Below are 18,074 nucleotides of genomic sequence, written 5' to 3' on the forward strand. Positions count from 1 at the left end.
TCTCTCTCTCTCTCTCTCTCTCTCTCTCTCGTTGTTTGTTAATGGAATGTTTATTATTCTCACGCCGCTGCCGCTGCTGCCTCCTGCTGCTGTTGCTGTTGGGCCTGTCGTCCCCGCATGGTGTCGACGACCTGCGAGAGATGTGTCTGCGCCACCCGCAGTTTCTGCTCGAGGGCGTCCATGTTTCCCCGCACGGCCTCCGCGCGGGTGGCGAAGTACGCCGTGGCGGCCTCCAGCGGCCTCTCGAGGAAATAATCCGTGCCGACGTCGACCAGCACCCGCCCGCTGCGCACCAGCCGGGCCCGGGCGTAAAGGGCGCTGCTCACACACACAAGTCCCTCCTCTTCCTTTTCTTCTTTTTCTTCTCCTGACTTGGGGGCCCCGCAGACGGCCTCATACTCGCGGAGGACATCGCGGTTGCTGAGGAAACGGGCACTCGCGCTGTTTAGACTGTCGTAGGCGGTGGAGAGACTGTTGACTTCTAACTGCAGTTGTTTGCGCAGTTCCTCCAGCTGCTCAAGAGGGAGTTGTGTAATGTTGATTGGGCCCCCAGCACTACCATCAGCAGGTCGTCCGCTCATCTTTACTCACTCCTTTTTTTTTTTTTTTTTCTTTTCTTTTTTTTTTTCTTTTGGTTTGGTATTGCTGTGATATTGGGTGGTTTTATTCTTCTAATTGCGCCTCGTTCCGTTCAGCACAAAAAACATGTTCTTCTTCTATGGAAGAAATAAACAGAACAAACGAGGCAAATGCAGAAAAAAAAAAAAAAGATACAAGCAGCAGCAACTCTAGAAGAATCAGGAAAAGAATTACGAAAAAAGTAAAAAAAAAAAACAACACTCATAAGGATAACACAGTTGTAATATACAGACACACACCTAGTAGAGTGTATTATAACTGTAGATCGACACCAACCAAAAAAGAAAAAAAAAAGTGCGAACAAGCATATAAGCACAAAAAGGAAAAAAAAGAATCACAGGAATATCTGCTCCTGTCAACAGTACCAAACAATAATAATAATAATAATCCCAACACTGCTCGTATTTCTCTTACGAGGCCTATCAAGAATCCCATTTACTCATATTCATCAAATTTCTTCCTCTTCTCATGATGATGATGATGATAATGTTGTGATGGTGGTGATGATGATGGTCGTTGTTGTGTGGGATCTGTATAGTTTCTCAGGTATGAGAGTGGCGGTGCGGGCAAATCCTCCCAACCAACTTGCGTGCCAACATCTTCATGCAGTGGGGGCGGTGCGAACTCCAACACCGGCATTACACGACCCCAATCTCGCATCACAACAACTTTTTCATTTTCTTCACTTTCTTTTTCTGCTCGCATTTCCCCTTCCGCCTCCTCATCGGCGAGTTCTTCCATGTACGGCATGCCGGGAATGAGATGCGGGTACTCCCCGCGGGCATTCGGCACCACCACCCGCGGCACATTATCCCCCGGCAGCAAATAAAATAACAAACACGGCAAATTACCGGCCGGCACGTACGGCAGCGTCTCGTGATCCCAGCGGGTTGGACGCACAATGGGCATTACACACAGAATTGCTACTGCTGATGTTACTGTCCTATCTATCTTCCTATTAGTGTTATATATATATATATATATATATATATATATATATATAGTGTTTGCATTTTGATAGAGGTACATGGAATTAAAGAATGAGAATGAAAATAAGAATATGATATGAGGTTAGTGATATTCAATTCAGTGTAGACAGAGATTAACGCATGTATATATATTATATGTATACATATATACAGAGAGATAGAGAGATAAATAAATACATAGATACATGTCTACAAGTCAAGTGTGGTTACATATATATATACACAGATATACAATGAAAGAAAAAAGAAAAGCAAATACAGATACGCCATTATTCAACACTACACAAACACACACACAAACACACACTCACACACAGAAGCGTTCGAACAATCTGACAAAACAGACACAACTAATTAAAACTAATTGCAATAAGGAAAGTAAGTAAAAAAAAAAAACAAAAAATTTCCCAGGAAATCTCAGAACACAATAATGAAAAACAGATGTCCCACACTAATGCAGTATCTGTGCAACAGTAAGAATAATAGGAAAAAAAAAACAATTTTTTTGGTCCAGAAATACATGTTTCATTGAATACACAAGATGGAAGAAGAAAAAAAAAAAAAAGAACAAGATGAGTGTATCGGTTACTTTTTTTCATATCACCCATTATTCACTATTATCATTATTCTTTATCACTATATTCTTCCTCATCTTCCTCTTCCTCTTCCTCTTCTTCTTCTTCATTCGCCTCCTCTTTTTCATCTTCTTCTTCCTCGTCATTCTCTCCATCTACAGATTTCTCTTTAGTACTCTTTTCTGAATCAAATACAAGCCCCTCAGGTGTCATTTTAACCTTCGCATGAAAGGTTGCCGAAAGGTCGTCTGGTGCTGCAACATCTTCTAATATCTCTTGAAAAGAGCGGCCGCCATCACGTTTACCATGAGGAGTTGAAAAACTACTTCTTCGTCCATGTCGACTATCGCCGTTCTCTACACCCGATGTGGATGCTCCTCCAGCCCCATCACCCATACTAACTTGTAGGGCATCCGCATCCCCATTGTGTTTGTTGTTATCGGCATTACTTTCCTCTTCGCTGACTAGTTTCTTCAGCCATACACGTGTAGTTGTGACATCATAGGTACCAGCAACCGCAACAATAGTATTACGTCTTCCTAATCTCATTAGTGTTGGAGATCCTTCTTCCGCTTTTTCTGGTGAGGTATCATCTACGCTGGTTCCCAGTGCTTCTTCTTCAAAAGCACTCTCAATCTCAGCACCAACCATACTAGCACTATTGTTATTGTTATTACTTTTACTTTTCTCATTGTTTTGAATATTACTGATACTATTTTCAGCATCCGTTAAATTACGCCGCCGCATCCATCGTCGTTTATGTTTCTCCGCCTCATCAAGTATAGGATCAAACTCCACAGTAGGACTTGAAACTTCAAGAGGCAAAACAATATTACCCACTTCAGGAAATCTACTACGACTTCTATCGGTAAGCCATTCACCACCACGAATAACACGTCCCATATCTAAATCATCCACATCCCCAGGATGTAAGGAACCAGCTAATTTTAATCGCCGAGCCAGTTGATGATACTTATACCTGCGAATATATCGAATTAGATGATATAAACCCCAAAAACCAGGAATAAGTAAAAGAAGTAACAATAACAGGAGCAACATGAGTCGTGGTTTTTCCTCTTTATTTCCACTACTACTTGAAGTATTTCTTAGATGTAAAGTCTCCTCTAATTGTTCTTCCATCATCTCTAAGAGGCTTGTAGCTATAGAAGAATTTGTCATTTTTCCATGCGTCTACTTTTTTTTTTTTTCACTACCAAATGGAAAATACACATAAAGAATAGAAAAAAATAGAGCAAGGCGAAGAAGAAAATAATAATAGAAAAAAAATAGATGGTAAAAAGTAGTGGTATACAACGTACCGGTCCCCCTTTCTATTCTCTGAGAGAAAAATAACAAATCAACTCATTGATCATTCTCTAATTTATGCCAGAGGAAGTAATCACAGAGAAAGAATAAAAAAATAGAATTACAATGTCAACTTTAATAATAATAAAAAAAAAAAAAAATGAAAAAAAAAATAATAGCAGAAAATATATATATATATATATATATATATATATATCAGCAAACAATTTACAGTAATCTAATCAGGTGAAGGATACAATATTACACACACACACACATACATGTGATGAGAAACCCAAATATACCCCCTACTTCCGTGTGCGATAAGAATGTTTCCCCAATACTTAGGATCAATATCTTGTCTCTTCTTTACAGTGTAACAGTAATAACACCCAGGAAGAAAAAAAAGAAAAGGTGGTGGGTTAACAAGAAAAAATGATAAAAAAGGAGACAACAGACTCTCCTCCTACGTCTCCTGATTCAAAATGGATAATGAAGCCTCACGCATAACAACAGAAAAAGCACCACCGCCACCACCACCACTACCCAATGAAAGAGAATGAGAAGGTGGTGGTAATGAAGAGGTACCACCCATGGAAGAAACGGTATCAGAAGTCTTGACTAATAGAGGATTCAATATTGTTTCTATTGATGTTGGAGTTATTTTAGGCACATGATCCATTGCAGGTGTTTCATACCTATCATCTCGAACATTTTCTCTACTAGAAGAGGATATAGTACTAGACCACACACCCAACTGGACCTCTTTCGGCTGAATAGATCCATTCAAGTGTGGGGTGTTTTCTATTTTTTTTATCTTTACTCCTGTTGATGTGGATTTCTGCAGTATTGCCTGTTTACGCCTTTGTAGGGCCTCTTCGAGTTGCCCTTCAAGTCGCATTAACTGTCCAATCATATCCCGCCGCTCTGCTGCTACTCGCGCGAGGGCCTCTCTCATTTTACTTCTCTCATCACCCATCAAACGTCTCCACTCTCGCATCTTACTTCGCTGTTCCCCCGCCTTATCCCGCAGTGCCCGCTCCTCCACCGCTAATCTCTGCAGGGTTCCCCGCAGCGCCTCCCGCTCCTCCGCTGCTAACACCGACATTTCTTCTATAAACGCCTGTCGCCGCGATTCGAAGAGTCGTGAACTTCGCTCTTCGTGTAGTGCCGCTGCAGATCGGAGGGCTATCATGCGGCGTTCTTGTTCCTCACAGAGACAGAGTTTCTCCCGTGCAAAGTATTCTCGCTGCCAGACCTCCACATGCTCGAGGATAAACTGTCCATGCAGCTCTGATTCAAGGGAATTTAATAGCATGGCACACGCAATCTCCTCATCGTTAGTGGCATCACCGGCAAATCCCGTTAACACTGGGGAAGAGAGTTCAGGCGATGTGAGGGTATCATTCATTAAGTGAAGAACTTGATTACGGGCTAAAGCACCAACCTCTACAAACTCCACATCAGTAGGTAAACTATGCAGTGGAGGTGAATCATCACGAGATTGCTTAAGCATTGATGTCATGAGACTTTCCGGTTTCTTATGTTCATGTTGATGCTGCTGAAAATAATCATGAGGATTAAAAAAAGGACCATAGGGTAGTTCTTCATCGATCATAATTTCTGGTTTTGCAGATAATAACACATTCTCTTGTGTACGCTTCTTAAATGTGTTCATCAATTGTTCTTCTAAAGGTATGTTAACTTTTACTGGAATATTATACATGTGACCGTTTGTTGCATCCAAACTATTTAATGCCATCTTACTAGAGCAAGTGGGTGAACTTTCACCCACAAGATGATGTTGAGTCAACGCAAAGGAACGGGGACCTTTAATATGAAATGGTGAAAGAGGTGTAGTTGTTGAAGTAGTTGATAGTTTCTGTGGCCGACTTGGAACAGTGGTTGTTTCATTCTTATACTCTTCTTCTTCTTCTTCATCATTCCCTAGTCTCAGTTTTTGTTGTTGTTGTTGTCCTCGTTGTTGTTGTTGTCCTCGTTGTTGTTGTTGTTGTTGGGTCTGACTTCTCATTATAGAAACTGTAGGTGAAACTCTTCCATCACGTGATTTTGCCCGACGTGATAGAATAGGTGACTTATACGAGGGTGATACTTCATTTAATGAATAGGAAATACTACCACTCCCTCGCATTTAGAGTAATAATAATAATAATAATAATAATAATAATAATAATAATAATAATAATAATAATAATATCTAACTATAATCTTGTTATTTTGTCGTTTTTGTACTCACTTTCCTTTCCAATCTCTTTCTTTTTTTTTTTTTTTTGAAGTAGACTCTGTACTAAAAGAGCAACAAGGAGAAACGAACTAAATCCCATGTTTCTTTCTGCAGAAAAATAATCATGGATTGTTTTTTTTTTTTTTTTCTAACCAATGATGCATAATAACATGGTAGAAACAAACAAAAAAACAATGAAAACAGTATTTAATATGTAAATGTAAAAACGAAAACAAGAAAAAAAAAGACTCCAACTAAAATGCATAATGATATTAAACAAATAATATCATTCTCATCATCATCACCACCGTGTCACAGCTTCCTCATTAATAGGTCGATGCCAAGCTTGTCCAGTTTCCTGCAGTTTGCGTTGTTGTTTTTCTCTTTCCGCCACCTTAGCCCGTGTCCACATCACCTCCGCCACGTGTTTGTTATCTAAATAAGCCATCCAATTCTTTCGCAGCAGTCGTGCCTCATCCATGCGAGTATACGGTGCTGGAATATCCAGAGGCGGCGGTGTGGTCTTCGCCCCTGGGGCTCCACGCGGTTTAAACTGCGGTCCATGCATAGCAAAATACGTTTTCCCGCGCAGTGTGCGGGACCATAACTTTCCTTGCGGGCTGCTCAGCCATTTGTGTTCCCAACTCTCGCGGGCCCGCACTTCATCACCGGGTTGATAGGCCTTCGCTGCGGGAATCGTTCGGTGTGTTAACACGCCTGTTGTGGTATTCATATTACTACCAACACCAACACCATTTTGTCCGGTGTGTAATGTTCCTCCAATAGTTTCAATGGAGTCTTCCGGTACAGTGTAGAATTCCGCATTATCACGAATACCCATTACAATAGGTTTAAGATCTTTTAAAAATTGTTTGTAAATATTTGTTTCTGCCTGTTCCATTAATTGTCTCCCTTGTGCGCAGGCATCTGCGTAGGCTGCCAAAATAAGTTGTCGTTGCCGATAAGAAGAGAGTTCCTCCACACAAGGATTCATACGTACTCTTTTCATAAATCCCGCCGGTGTGGTGACCACCTCCACACGTCCTTCCCATGCACGGCCCACCACTTGCATACGGTCAAATCGTATTTGATGTTCATACTTGTTATTATACACATATGCGAGAATGCGGTGGAATTGACGTTCAGACATGAGACGGCCATGATGGGCCCACAACGCGCCACGAACACGTTCCGTAATGCGTCTATACACTTCCATGTTTTTTTTTTTTTCTTTCTAAATCCCTCTCGGCAACTGCACCACACTTAAACCCATCGCAGGAAAGAATAAAAAGAAAGAAAGAGAAAGAATAAAGGGAAATTTAAATCTGTACTCCCTAATATCCGGATTCAGATCCTTATTTATTTCAAATATTATAAAACAATATATATAAACAAAAGAACAAGAAAATTGAAGAAGGATATTCGAACTTCCTGTGAAAAAACAAATAAATAAATAAATAAACAAATAAAAAGGTCGTTCTTTCTTTTTTTCTTTTTTAGGGTTCCCGCAGCCGTCGTTATCCCCTATTCCGTGAAGAGAAGGGAGGGAAACAATATGTCATGAGTGGGATGGCGAAGAAAAAGAAAATAAGAATAACAACAAGTCAATCGCCAAACTCCAACGCGTCATCTCTGAATAGAGTAAAAATAAAATAAAAAATAATAAAAGGTAGATGCACAAAATACCTTCTCATTCATTCAGACCTGTTTACTCGCAAAAAAAAAACTGCTCTACAAACTTTCACTATAAAATAATAATAATAATAATAATAATAATAATAATAATAATAATAATAATAATAATAATAACCAGCAAAATACAAATATTACACTAATTATTAAGTAGAGAGAGAGAAAAAAAAATAAATAAATAAAGCCATGAGTACCCCCCTCCCCTTATCACAGTGGCTCCATATCTTCGGATACCTCTTTATATATTTCCTCCAGTCCCGCATCAACTTCACTATAATTTGACTGCATCACTACATACATGCGTGTGGGAGGTGCAAATCGCTGCAGTGCCTCCACACCGTACAACTGCTGCCGCAAGTACTGTTCTTCTTCTTCATAGTGTGTAATGGTATGATGTACACGATGAATGAATTGAGTCTCATCCTGTGCAGACCACATACTTCGCCAGTCTAATGAATAGGGAATATCCGCTTCTGGCCAAGTTGTGCGAAGTGAACGGACGAATTGTCCAATTGGTATCTTTTCCGTATGATGTTCTCTTTCACAAGTTTCACTTCGGGAAATGATATCCTGCATGTAGTTTAGACTACCAGTCTCTGTAGTTGCTGCGTCGGATGCAAACTTCAGTAAATGTGGAAGACTTGTTGGACTTTGTATGAGCTCTTCTTGTTTTTCTGAATGGATAGCATCACTATCATTATTATTATTATTATTATTATTATTATTATTATTATTATTATTATTTGTTTTTTGTTGGTACTTGATGTTCTGAAGCGGAACACTCTCTACGAGTGAGGGAGAAGTATTAAAATACCACAGAGATATTGGATATTTGTGCCTTTCTTCTCTCTCAACTTGTGTAGATGTGAAATGTACATTACACTGCAGAAAGTCTAATAAAGTAGACACATCCTGTAATAAACGTAATAATGGTAATAACCGAAAGAGTGGCTCATATACGCTGATATTTCTTTCTTCTTTCATTAAATATATAGAAGTATCATTTGAAGTCGAAAAAAGTATAAATTCGAGTAGAGTTTGAAATTCCTTCTTCGCATCCATGATCTTTTCTAATGAATTCACACTGCGTTTTAACCATTTCTCTACTGTGGTAGTAGATATATTTACACATGTGAGTTGCGAGATCTCAGAGAAAACAAGAACAAGAGATGGAAAACACTGCAAAGAGGATAACTCAAACTCCCTCTTAAAACAGTAAAATTCCTTAAGTAAGAGTTGTAATTCAGGCAATGCAATAGGGTGATCTCGCCATGTGGATAAAGCACGCAGAAGAAGACCATAATCACTATTATTATTATTATTATTATTATTATTATTATTATTATTATTATTATTATTATTATTATTATTATTATTATTATTATTATCACTGGTCTTACTGAGAGGATCTTTACTCTCCACCGTATCTTTATCTTCCACAGAGATTTTCAAAACCATCCATAAACAATGTGCTAATGGATCAGAAATATATAAAGCGATCATCATCCATCGTAATAACTGCCACCATATAGGTAAAACAAATCCCATCAATTTCTCAGTGAGATGTTGTTGAAACTCCTTCACTATATGTTCGCATAGTAACAGAGGAAGGATGGGAAATTCACGCCTTAACGCATCTACTAAAATAGTCTCTAAATGAGAACTCTCATTTCTCTCTTTCTTTTCCTTTTCAACAACATCTGCAAATTTCTTTATTTGAAAAACAATATTCTCATCCCATCCCATGGCAATAGAGGTTAAACGACAAGCATGTAATTTCTGTAGTAAATCCAAAAAATTAATATACAACGAACTGCAATTATTTAAAGATTCTATTCGTTCCGTTCCCGGTACAGTCCATGAGAACCAATTAATATTCACAGTTCCAAGCATAATATCTGCTTTTCGTAAAAACTGTTGTATTTCTCTTGAGTATACCACCTGTTGTGGTGAACCATCATTTACTCGAAGTAAAATAAATTCTTGTTGTTGCAACTTTGAAGAACAAGAAAAAGAAGAAACATCAGACATTTGTGTAGAATCTGAAATTCTTGATGTTCTTCTTCTTATTATTCTTCTTGTTGTTTCTCTTAATGAACCGGCAAGAATAACATCTAATCGTTCCTCTAACCATAATAAACTAAAATGATCACGTACATCAAAAGCACATATCACCACATCTGCTTCCATACAATGTGTTCGTAGGAGCTCTCGTGATGAACATCCCGGAATGTCTACAAGCCGCACATTCACAGGTAAACCATAATCCATCATACACAAAAATACATCAGTAACACCTGTTGATGATTGAAGAAGAAACTTCGCATCTTCACCTACAAAAACGTGTGTTTGACCGTTTAATTTTAATTCTACAGATTGCTGTAAATGTGTATTCATTCCAGTAGTTGCACCACTATTTGATGAGTGTGAACCAAGTGGTGATTGTAAAACGGCACTTAAAATATCTTCATTATTATCAGTTTCACCAGTGTTAGTCATATCACCAGTAAAGCTACAGCATTGAAACCAGTTATCGAGTTCACGCAAAATTTCTATACGATCACTATCCTTTTTCTCGTTGTTATTATTATTATTATTATTATTATTATTATTATTCTGGTGGCTTTGGTTTAAATCTCTGATTCTAGACTGCGCCCAGAGCCATCGCACAATTGTTGTTTTTCCTACTGCCGAACTACCAACAAGGACAATATGCAGTGGTGACTGTCGAAGGAAATTAACAGCTGAAGAAAACAATGGATAGTATCTATTAGATGATCCTAATTCTCTTGATAATACCAGAGCGTGTTCTTTTATTTCTTCTTCTTCTTCTTTATTTTTCTGTCCTCTCTGTATAGAGCCGGGAAATGCGAAAACCCCAATATCACTTAATGGCGAGAATGGGCTCCCTATAAAAGAACCACTACTCATCATCTGACTTGTGGGTGAAAGTAATAAACATTGTGGTCCATAATTATTAAAATCACGTTTGTGTTTACGACGGTATGGATATCGTCTAAATTCTCTTTCCAGACGAGTACGCCATAGTGGTGTGAGAGAAGCGTAGACTGGTCTCAGCAGTATAGAAGTGCAGTCTATTGAAGAAGGAACGGCAACAAGCGTGTGAGTGTGAAGGTTTACCATAAGATAACACTCTGTACTATCAACTTGAGGAGGGAAAACACAAATTCGATAAAATGACTCTTCTCTCTCTTTATATTTTGAATGTATTTTTTGATGTTGATCTTTTTGTTTTTCCTTCTCTTGAAACTCATTCTTTAATAAAAATTTTACATGAGTCCGATTTTTTACTGGGTTTAATAACGATATATCTGCTGTATTTGGTGGAAATACTTCATTAATATTCACTTGTTCTTTATTATCTAACACAGTAGAAGAAATACGTACAGAAGGAGTTGGTCCTGTTTCTAACTGAGAAGTAATAATAAGTTTCCATTCTGTTTTACTAGAAGCAATACAATCAATAAAAACAGATGGATACTCCACTGAATACAACTTCTTCCCTGTAAATATTTCCGTAGTTTTATCATCATTCTTTATACTATTGTCGTTATCAGTATTAACAAGTGTGAAATGCGAGGCGGCATAAATGCAAGGAGTAAGGCGGAGAAGTGGTACACCTCCTAACGCACAAGTAACGATTCCATTCATTTCAGTATATTGCATAACTAACTGAATATACCATAGAGACGGTACCTCCTTCTCTGCAGATGAAGAGGAAGAGGAAGAGGAAAAGGAAGAACTAACACCAACACCAATATCAGGAGTAGTATTAGTATCTATAAATACAGAAAGAAGAAAATGTGCGCCAGATTCCTGAATAGATTCCCATTGTAACTGTGTAGGAACTTCTATTCTGTCATTCTTTCTATGATTTTCAGAGACATCTGATTCTAATTCCTCGCTAAGTAGATCCAGGATACCTTCAGAAGAACGTAACTCTGTCAAACGTTGATGTTCCTGTGAAAAGGAAAAAACCTCAGTCTCTGCAGATAACAAAGGTGGTAGCCAAACGGAATCTTTACTTTTATCGTTGGGTTCTAAAGGACTCTTCATATATGATGATGATGTTATTATTCCTTCTACTGCTGCTCTTGTTTTTAATGGTAATGAAAATGAAGGTGATTTATTCCTCTCCCAACCAAAATCCCACATTCCATCAACATTCTTAATAGCGTATAAACAGTAATCCGGTATATCTTTATTAATCTCATTCTCTGATTTCTGTTGCTGACAAAGTAAGAGGTGATCCACCGCAACTTCTGCGCAGGGAAGGAAAAGACTACGTTGTAAGATTCTCCACCACTTAGATAATAATAATAATGATGTTCCTTCTAAAGAAGGCGATTTACACGATAAAAAAGAATCCTTCTGCTCAAACCACAACAAAACTCCTGGAATTTGTTGCAAGATACCTGCAGGTATTGAAGCAGAAGCTAATTCAGATATTGCGCTATCACCAGAAATAAATAAAAAACCTTGGGGATATCTCATAATTGCAGATAATTCATCAGAATTATTATCATTACCGTTACAGGATGTCCATAAATACTCAATAATTAAATTCTGTAACTGTTCCTCACTTGGGAGTTTATCATCACTTACATTTTTACCTCTTACTCTACACCCAGATAATAATTTTATTGTTTTTTCATCTGAACTCCATGTGAACAAAAGTTGATACAATACCGCATCTCCTGTTAAACTTAATATTCTGACGATATCGCCTTTTCCAGAAATAACTTTAGGTAAAAACATATTAGTACTACTACTACTACTACTACTGGTAGTAGAAAAGGAAGAAGGTCGATGAAAAAATAAACAGTTACCGTTTAGACGAACAGAAGCTTCCCGAATGTCCTCAAGGATCATAAATATATTTCCTGCTATACTCAAGGAATTATTCCCCTCCTTTTTGGATTTATCTGTCCCTAGTAGTAGCACTCGCAGGTTTACCTCCGCCTTTAATAAGTTCCATTGTGAAAATAATGACATCAGACATTACTTTTCTCCTTTTATTTTTTCACTTGCCTAAAAGCAAGTAAATAAAGTGTACCTAAATATATACAGGCATGTACTCTCACAGACACAATAGCAAAGAAAAAAAGGAAGAAATGAGGAAAAAAAAAAAAAAAAGAGCCTTTGTAAAGTAAATAAAATAATACAGTTTCTTTTTGCCATTGTAATCTTTTTTTTTTCCTCCTGTTTTATTCATAGAGACCCACACCAAACAGATACAATAACAAGAAGAAGAAAAACAAAAGAACAGTGAAGGCACTCGTTCCCCATTGCCACAAAAATCCTCTTTTACTTTTTCACTTTCGTATCAGCGACCCTGTACACGAGGTGTGGGCCAGTAGGTATCCTTTTCACCATAGTGCTTCCACAATCCAACGGGCATGGAGCGGTAGGATATTTTTGCCGTACTATTAAGATGCATCTGCTGCTGTGATCGTAGTGTCTTTGCCTGTCGCACTTCATTCATCCACTTTGCCGTGCTGACTTCACCCTCAAACTTTGCAAAATCCTCCACAATCCCTCCGGCATTACGCACATATGCTTTCAGTTCACTTGGCTTCATGCCATTGGCGGCGGCCTCCTCCCGCAGTCGTGAGGCCCGGCGGCGGAGTGTCTCGACGGCTGTCCACGGGGCCGTTGGGGCCGCTGTTGCCGCCGCCTTCGCGTACCGCCGCGCCGCCCACGCCGCCCCCCGCGCCGCAACATTCGCGTCGGGCGCCACGAGCGACGGGCCGCACTTCCGCCCCGCACGGAACGGCGCCACGCGGCCGTCGGGCTCCTCCGCGAGAAAAGGCGCCGCGGCGGGGTCGAAATGACGGCGGAGTCGCGCCTCGCGGGCGGCAGCGCGGCGGCCATGGCGCTCGAGTGGAGCCTCCCGCCCGCCGTACCGCTCGAGAACGTCGAGGAAGCGCGAGACGGTGCCGCCCCGCCCGGCCGGCCGCACAGGAGGACTACCGCCAACGCCCAGCACCGCAGACTCAGTGGAAGAAGAGGAAGAAGAAGAAGAAACCGGATCCCCCGCAGTCGTAGGAGGAGGAGTAGGAGACGAGACGCCGTCTGGGGAAGAGGGTACATTCTCCACCTCGGCAGCTCCCGTCGTCGTCTTCTCCATGTATGGCAATTCAAGCCATGCAGCATCTGGTCGTTCCAAACCAGTGTTTAGACGAAAGGTTCCATAATCGGATTGATGACGCTGCAGTGGGTGTTCCCGGCGCCACGCCAAAAAACGCTGACGCCGCCTCACTTTCTCATCATCTCCAACTCCGCATTCACTCATTTTATCACCTCTCTGAAAAGTTAACAAGGGTTCCGTTGATGTAGGTGATGTAGATGTAACAGTATCAGAAACCTTTTTTTGACCATCTTGATCATCCAAGTTAAGTACAAATTTTCGCTCCTTCATAATTATTGGTGATGCTGGTATCTCTTGCTTAGAACTCAAGAGAGCCTGGTTTCCATTTCCTCGTGTGGCTGCGAAAAAGTCTTTTGCTTTTTGAGTTTCTATCTGACGTGCTTCTTGAAGACGTTTAGATTCTTCCTCTAGGGCTGTCTGCATTTCAGCGTCTGCTTTTTTCTTAAGCATTTCCCGTAGTCGGTCACCAGGAATAAGACCAGATGTCTCTGCAATAAGTCCACGAAGATATTCCACATTTGTTCCATCCTTTGCAGAAGTAGGAATAATAAACGGGAAAACTTTTCGATACTTACGACGATGTTTTGTTATAGCAGCATAAATTTGACGCATAACGGAACAAATACGAGAGTGTGGTACTGAGTCACACTTTGTTAAAACTACAAAAAATACCCCATGTAGATTTTCTAACCATGTAAAGTAGCGTAAATCCGTTTTTGTGAGTCCACGTTCACAATCAATACAAAGGAGCACAGTATTCACAGATCGTCGCACTCCAAGGTAAGCATCTGTCAACTCTATAGCCTTATCACGCCACTGGTCAGACATCCCTTCAATACCAAAACCAGGAACATCTACAAAAGTAAGTTGTAATCCACCTCCAGGAAGTTTTACTAAACCATTACCCCCTTCTTTACTAAGATATTGTTGCATTTCTTCTGGTGAAACACTCTGATAGAAGGAAATTTGTCGTGTTGTATTAGGGGTACTACTTGTTTTTGCCACAGGTTGTCCAAGAAGTGCATTTAGTAGACTCGACTTTCCTGCACATGCTTTACCAACCAAAACAATCTCCTGGTATAATTCATTAATTTCAAAGAAAAAATTATGATTATCAAACATAGTTGTTTGGCGTTGACCTCTTCCTCTTCCTTTTCCTCGTCCTTGTTGTTCATTATGATTACGTCCCACCCCTACTTCTGTGATAGCATTTGCATTCTCTCGTCGTACACCTGCTTGTTTTACAAGTGTATAATGTTGACCCAGCATTATTTTATTACCAAGAGATTTGGACTCTTCCAATACTTTACCAAACGTCAATGGTGGTGGTGGCACCAATTTCCCATTATATGTGTAATCAGATGGGTTCGGATGTGTCAGTTCATACAACACACGACGACGTTGGGCAATAAGTCGTTTTCGCTCTTCCTTAAAAGCGTCTGTTACCATATCAATAATATCCATACCTATTCCTCTCGCTGCCGGATGATGTTCGCAAAATTTTTCTCGTTCTGAAGAGGCAGCAACTTCCTGTAAGTGTTTGCCGTGTACATCATCTACAACAATATCATCATCTACCGCATCGGTAGTCACACAAAGTGCATCTGAGGCAATTTGTTGTTGTTGTTGTTCTTGGTGTTGCTCTTCCACTTCCAATAAGGCAACTTGAGTAGCGAAATGTGAAGTTTTCGGCTTTGCTTTTGGTATTGTAGCTGCTGCCATGAGTGCATCTCCATCCATCACTTTCTTTCTTGGGGACTGCTCCTGAGTATAACGTGGACGACCGCGTAGCGGCACGCGTCCGAGGAGATCAAACGCTGAGGAGGATCTGCACAATGTGGATAGTCTGAACATTACCGCATTCAATATCACTATAACCTACCATCCATTATCCACAAACATATATATATAGACACAGACAGAAAAAAAAGAGAAAAGAAAAAAAGAAGAATCATAGTAATATATTAGTATTTACAATATACATAAATATAAATAGAAAAGGGGTAACAAAATAAACAGGGAAACGCTAAGTAGCATTCCACTACCTCTTTTTTTTTTGTTTTTTTGTTTCCTTTTCACACAGACTCCTCTACGGTTCACCATCGTTTGGTAAATCATTGGCAATTTCTCTTCTTCTTTTCTTCTTCCTCTTCTTCTTTTTTTTTTCTCTTTACTACCTTTCTTCCCTGTAAGATGCCTTTTCTTTTTCTTCTTTCCTTGCTCCTTCTTCCATCAACACTCTTATTTTTTTTTTCTTTTTTGAAGGGGGTGATGGGAGAGTAGTGATTACCTCTTGTCTTGTACCTGTCACTTTCAGTTTTTCTCCTATACCGCAAGGACGCTCACTTACTCACACGCAAAAACAAACAAGCAAACACTCACACACAGACACAGACACACAAATATATACAATTTGACTGCTCCCCAGACCCCATTAAGTTAGAAAGTATATGATGGAAAGGCAAAGAGTGGGAGAGACAAAAAAAGAAAGCAGAAGAGAGAACCGGTTAGAGGAGCGAATAAACACCACACATCACAACAGAAGAAAAAAAAAAAAGGGTACAGATAAAAATAAAAATAAAAATGAAAAAAAAAACATCGCACACGTACACGCAGATGGATTCCTAAACACACAGACAGAAACACAGAAAAGGAAAAGAAAAAGAACCGGTATCTATATACACTTATATATATGATGAAAAAAAAAAAATGTATTACATAGGTAGGAGTGAAACCCGTGACTGATAGCTACGTGACATGGCACAGCGTAGTTATGTTTTTTTTTTTTTTTTCTTTTCTTTTCTCTTCTATGCGTTGCACAAGTGTGTCTACGGGTTTTTTGTTTTTTTGTTTTTTCTCACTGCTAAAGTACAACAACATAGATTCGAGAGAAAAAAAAAAAAGAGAGAGAGAGAGTCAAGAAAACAACAAAAAAAAAAAAGGAGAGGCAGGAGTGGATGTCTATATAAAGGAAAATGATGGTCCTCAAAAACAAAAAAAACTATAGAAGCCGAAACAAACTCCTGAAAGAAAAATATTATCTGAGAAACAACACCCTCCAAAAGTGTATGCAAACACAGACAATAATAAATAAATAAATAAATAAAAAGATCAAATATGCATGTTTTCACCGTATTTGTACATATAATTAGTTTACCTATTCTTTCTCTTTTTAGTTTTTTTTTTTTTCTCTCTCCTTTCCTCACCCCAACCCACAAATCTCATCATTGATCTGAATTCATCCTCTGCTGTTTACCTTCTCTTTTAATTTATTTCCCTTCCTCTACCCGTCGATATACCCATTTTTTTCCTTCTACACAAAATTAGAACGGCAAGTACAAAAGAAAGAGGGCATACAAAAAAGAAAAAAAGGGAATGAGGGTGGGAGGGGTGTTGGGAGAAAAAAGAAACACAGAAAAGGAAAAGCAAAAAAAAAAAAAGAAAAAAAGAGAAATTAAGAACGAAAAAGAAAAAAAAAAGAAAAAAAAGAAACCTATAGACAAGGGAGGACTCAAAAGAACGCTAACACAACAATATGGTTGCGGCGGTAATAGTGGTATCTACTACTTTTATATTCAGATAACAAATGAAAAGGGAACGTGCAAATAAGACACTCAAACATGACATAATAACACACCATGTTCATGCAGTCTCATCCAATCTTCATGTCATCTTACTTTTCAAAGATGTTTTTCTTTATTTCTTCTTTATTACCTTTCTATTTTAAAGTTTATTCCTATGTCCTTCCCTCTCACTTAGTTATGAATGCACTCTCTTTTTGTCCCCACTTCTTCTTTCTTTTTCGTGTTTTTGCACGTTCAGAGAAACGCAAAGTTCGTTCTTTCTATAGTTGCTGCTGTTACCACAAGTCCTGAAACTTTTCATCTTTTTTCTTTTCTTATTTCGCTTAATTATAATGGATTTCTTTAACCCACTCAATTACCAGGGGTGGCGATAATCTTTTCTTTGTTTTCCTTATCTATTTCTGCCTCTTTCTTTTCCCATTCGTGGATCTTTTGTCAACTCACCACTTTTCTCATATCCAGCAGACTATCTGTAGAGATTCTCTGTTTATTTGACTCCTATTATTATTATTAATTTTTTTTTTTTTGCTTCTTCCTCTTCTGCAGAATTGCACCACCCACTACATGCTACAACTTCTTCTGTGAGATGAAAATAATTATTTTCACTTTTATTCGCTGCTCCTAAAAAAAAAAAAAGGAAAAAAAAATTTTCCTTTTCTTTTTCGTACTTTAAATAATTTCTACCTTTTTTTTTGTTTTTGTCTCCTTTTCATTTTCTTTTTTTTCTTGACTTCCTTCTTTTTTTCGTTTGCATGCATGCGTCTGTATATCAGACTTGTGGTAATGTTCACGCGTTCAGGTGCCTCTGCATAATCCCTCCGCTCCTTTTCCCTAACTTTAACTTTCCCTCCGCTTTCTCTTTCTTTTTTTTTT

At 38.9% G+C, this 18,074-nt stretch overlaps 7 protein-coding genes across 7 annotated transcripts; all 7 read right to left on the minus strand.

Moving 5' to 3' along the window:
- Positions 1-59: 59 nt before the first annotated feature.
- On the minus strand, positions 60-581 carry TM35_000191640 (prefoldin; the record flags this gene model as incomplete). Its single annotated transcript, XM_029026662.1, has 1 exon — positions 60-581. One exon carries the CDS (start codon positions 579-581, stop codon positions 60-62), a length of 522 nt encoding a protein of 173 aa, XP_028881986.1.
- Positions 582-1,074: 493 nt separating this feature from the next.
- On the minus strand, positions 1,075-1,548 carry TM35_000191650 (uncharacterized protein; the record flags this gene model as incomplete). Its single annotated transcript, XM_029026663.1, has 1 exon — positions 1,075-1,548. The coding sequence occupies one exon, from the start codon at positions 1,546-1,548 to the stop codon at positions 1,075-1,077; it is 474 nt and encodes a 157-aa protein (XP_028881987.1).
- Positions 1,549-2,251: 703 nt separating this feature from the next.
- TM35_000191660 (putative 3a2rel-related protein) lies at positions 2,252-3,382 on the minus strand (the record flags this gene model as incomplete). The annotated part of the gene is made up of 1 exon (XM_029026664.1): positions 2,252-3,382. The coding sequence occupies one exon, from the start codon at positions 3,380-3,382 to the stop codon at positions 2,252-2,254; it is 1,131 nt and encodes a 376-aa protein (XP_028881988.1).
- A 592-nt stretch (positions 3,383-3,974) lies between these two features.
- TM35_000191670 (uncharacterized protein) lies at positions 3,975-5,660 on the minus strand (the record flags this gene model as incomplete). The annotated part of the gene is made up of 1 exon (XM_029026665.1): positions 3,975-5,660. The coding sequence occupies one exon, from the start codon at positions 5,658-5,660 to the stop codon at positions 3,975-3,977; it is 1,686 nt and encodes a 561-aa protein (XP_028881989.1).
- A 394-nt stretch (positions 5,661-6,054) lies between these two features.
- On the minus strand, positions 6,055-6,969 carry TM35_000191680 (uncharacterized protein; the record flags this gene model as incomplete). The annotated part of the gene is made up of 1 exon (XM_029026666.1): positions 6,055-6,969. The coding sequence occupies one exon, from the start codon at positions 6,967-6,969 to the stop codon at positions 6,055-6,057; it is 915 nt and encodes a 304-aa protein (XP_028881990.1).
- A 683-nt stretch (positions 6,970-7,652) lies between these two features.
- TM35_000191690 (uncharacterized protein) lies at positions 7,653-12,461 on the minus strand (the record flags this gene model as incomplete). Its single annotated transcript, XM_029026667.1, has 1 exon — positions 7,653-12,461. The coding sequence occupies one exon, from the start codon at positions 12,459-12,461 to the stop codon at positions 7,653-7,655; it is 4,809 nt and encodes a 1,602-aa protein (XP_028881991.1).
- Positions 12,462-12,792: 331 nt separating this feature from the next.
- TM35_000191700 (uncharacterized protein) lies at positions 12,793-15,471 on the minus strand (the record flags this gene model as incomplete). Its single annotated transcript, XM_029026668.1, has 1 exon — positions 12,793-15,471. One exon carries the CDS (start codon positions 15,469-15,471, stop codon positions 12,793-12,795), a length of 2,679 nt encoding a protein of 892 aa, XP_028881992.1.
- Between the last annotated feature and the right edge of the window lie 2,603 nt (positions 15,472-18,074).

The sequence above is a fragment of the Trypanosoma theileri genome, assembly GCF_002087225.1.
Source record: "Trypanosoma theileri isolate Edinburgh chromosome Unknown TM35_Tth_19_V1, whole genome shotgun sequence".
Lineage (NCBI taxonomy): Eukaryota > Euglenozoa > Kinetoplastea > Trypanosomatida > Trypanosomatidae > Trypanosoma > Trypanosoma theileri.